General features: G+C 51.5%; 1 protein-coding gene across 1 annotated transcript; it reads right to left on the bottom strand.

Moving 5' to 3' along the window:
- Positions 1 to 871: 871 nt before the first annotated feature.
- LOC146422266 (olfactory receptor 5F1-like) lies at positions 872 to 1,837 on the bottom strand. The gene has a single exon (XM_085046680.1). It carries the CDS (start codon positions 1,835 to 1,837, stop codon positions 872 to 874), a length of 966 nt encoding a protein of 321 aa, XP_084902806.1.
- Positions 1,838 to 2,260: the final 423 nt, after the last annotated feature.

Below are 2,260 nucleotides of genomic sequence, written 5' to 3'. Positions count from 1 at the left end.
GCCACGTCCCCAGCCCCGCTGTGCCGAGGCAGCTCCGGTGCCTGCAGCTCCCGGGCCGCTGGGGCTGTCCCCATTCCCTGTCACCCCCGAGCCCGAAGCAGCCTCCCCCAGTGCCCCCAGCCAGCCCCACTGCTCCCCGGGCTCCCCACACCTGCCCTGCTTCCTTCTGGTCTGTAATCAGAATGCCTTATAGTCTTAAATCCTGTCAATAACACAGCAGATACGGGGGTTTATTTTGAAATCAATTGATACAGAAATTAATATTATTTCTCAATGTATATAAAAGGGACATTCTTTACAGTTTTCAGTATTTTACAAACAAACCCCTCATGAATTTTCGGGCATTTTTGGGGAGTAACCTGCCTTTGTGGGGGGACCCCACCTGACCCCCCTCATCTTCCACTCACCTGCTCCCCCACCACAGACATTGGCACCATCATGCCCCAGACTCCCCACTTCCCTTTTCCTCCCCCCAACAGAAGGCACAATCCCAGTCCAAGTGTCCTGGCCAGCACCTCGGTGCTTCCATAAAGACCTTTCCACATGGACATCAGCCACAAAACAGGGGGGAAAATCAGGAGAGGACAAGACCTCACAGGACTGGAGTACCCCCAACTCTTGCTCTGGCACAGGCAAAGTCCTTGAGAATGGAGGATGGTGCCTTGTCTCCCACTCCAGCTCTGCTCTGCCACATTCCCCCTCTGGTCCTGCACTCTGGGATGGATCTCTGCCAGAAGATGTCTCATGCCTTCCCTATGGTGCTGCTGCAGGGAGATCATGGCCCCAGTGGCTTGGAAGATGAATCCAGACTGTGACCATGAACTCCTGAGGGTCTGATTTCCAGCCCCTCTTCCTGAGAGCCCAAAATCTATCACCCCTCACCACAGCAGGGTTGTCCCCTCCTTTCAGCCAACCGGGAGCCATGGATGGACCAGGAAGTGAGGATCCTACTTTTTGCTTTCCTCATGGTGTTCCTCAAGTCTGCATTCCTGAGGCTATAGACAAATGGGTTCAGCATGGGGACCGTGACAGAACACACCAGGGAGGTGACCTTGTCCTGCTCCAAGGAGCGGCTGGAGTTGGGCCACAGGTAGGTGAGGAGGGCTCTGCCATAGTACAGAGTGACGCAGGCCAGGTGGGAGGCGCAGGTGGAGAAGGCCTTGTGCCACCCAGCTGCTGAGGTGGCGCTGCCAATGGACGAGTAGGACACCAGGATGAAGGCTGTGGTGCTCAGCACATTGAACCCCACCATGGAAGCCACCACGGCCTTGCTGGCACAGCTGTCGGAGCAGGACAAGGCCAGCAGCATGAGCCCGTCACAGAAAAAGTGGTCAATGGCGCAGAAGTGGCAGAACAGGGCATGGAATATGGAAACCGTGTGGAAGGTGGAGCTGATCACTCCAGCCAGGGAGGCCCCAGCCAGCAGTCCAGCACTAATCCCCTGGGACATGAGCATGGAGTACAGCAGGGCCTGCAGATAGCGGTTGTAGGCCATGGCAGCCAGCACGTGGCACTCGGTGCTGGCCCAGGTGGCGAAGGAGAAGAGCTGGGTGACACAACTCGCAAAGTAAATCACCTTCTTCTCTGCCAAAAAATCCCTCAGGGTCCGGGGGATGATGGTAGAGGAGTGGCAGATGTCCAGGAGGCACAAGTGGCTCAGGAAGAAGTACATGGGGGTGTGGAGGCACCGATTGATCTGGATCAAGGCAATGACTGCCAGATTTCCCATAAGAGTGACCACATAGATGGCAAGGAACAGGACAAAAAACATCACCTGCAGGTCTGTGAAGCCCAGGAGAATAAATTCAGATGCAAATGTCTCATTTTCTCTACCCATATTGAACATTTTATACATTCAGTTTGGCTGCTTTATGTCTTTAGATTTAAATGTTTAATACATATAAATCCATCTATAATGTTAAGAATGTCAATTTTTGTAAAGCAGTTACAAAGCCTTCAGTCAATAAAAGGTAAATTCTCCTTGAAAGAGAAAAAACACAAGTTCCTGGCACCACTATGCCCATTCAGCCAACATATTTGGAATCAGATAGATATTTAAGGCATTAAGGAGGGAAGTACCCTACCAGAATAAATCATAAATAAATTGCAGGGCTTCCTCCTAATTCTTCTCAATCCACTCACATATGAAATTCCATGATTTCCCTGATAATTGCTGGGAAAACAGAATTATTTCCCATCTTTTGATTATTCCCTATTCAGCCTGAACTTGAAGAATAAACACCTGCTCCCCATGTCTCAG

The sequence above is a fragment of the Lichenostomus cassidix genome, unplaced genomic scaffold (genome assembly GCF_008360975.1).
Source record: "Lichenostomus cassidix isolate B80296 unplaced genomic scaffold, HeHo_3.0 HiC_scaffold_495, whole genome shotgun sequence".
In the NCBI taxonomy this organism is placed as follows: Eukaryota; Metazoa; Chordata; class Aves; order Passeriformes; family Meliphagidae; genus Lichenostomus; species Lichenostomus cassidix.
Note: the sequence above shows the minus strand (reverse complement) of the source record. Positions and strands in the feature narration are given on the sequence as shown.

What these genes read in the sequence shown, in the direction of transcription:
- LOC146422266 (XM_085046680.1), bottom strand. Translation starts at nt 1,837, where the DNA reads ATGGGTAGAGAAAATGAGACATTTGCATCTGAATTTATTCTCCTGGGC.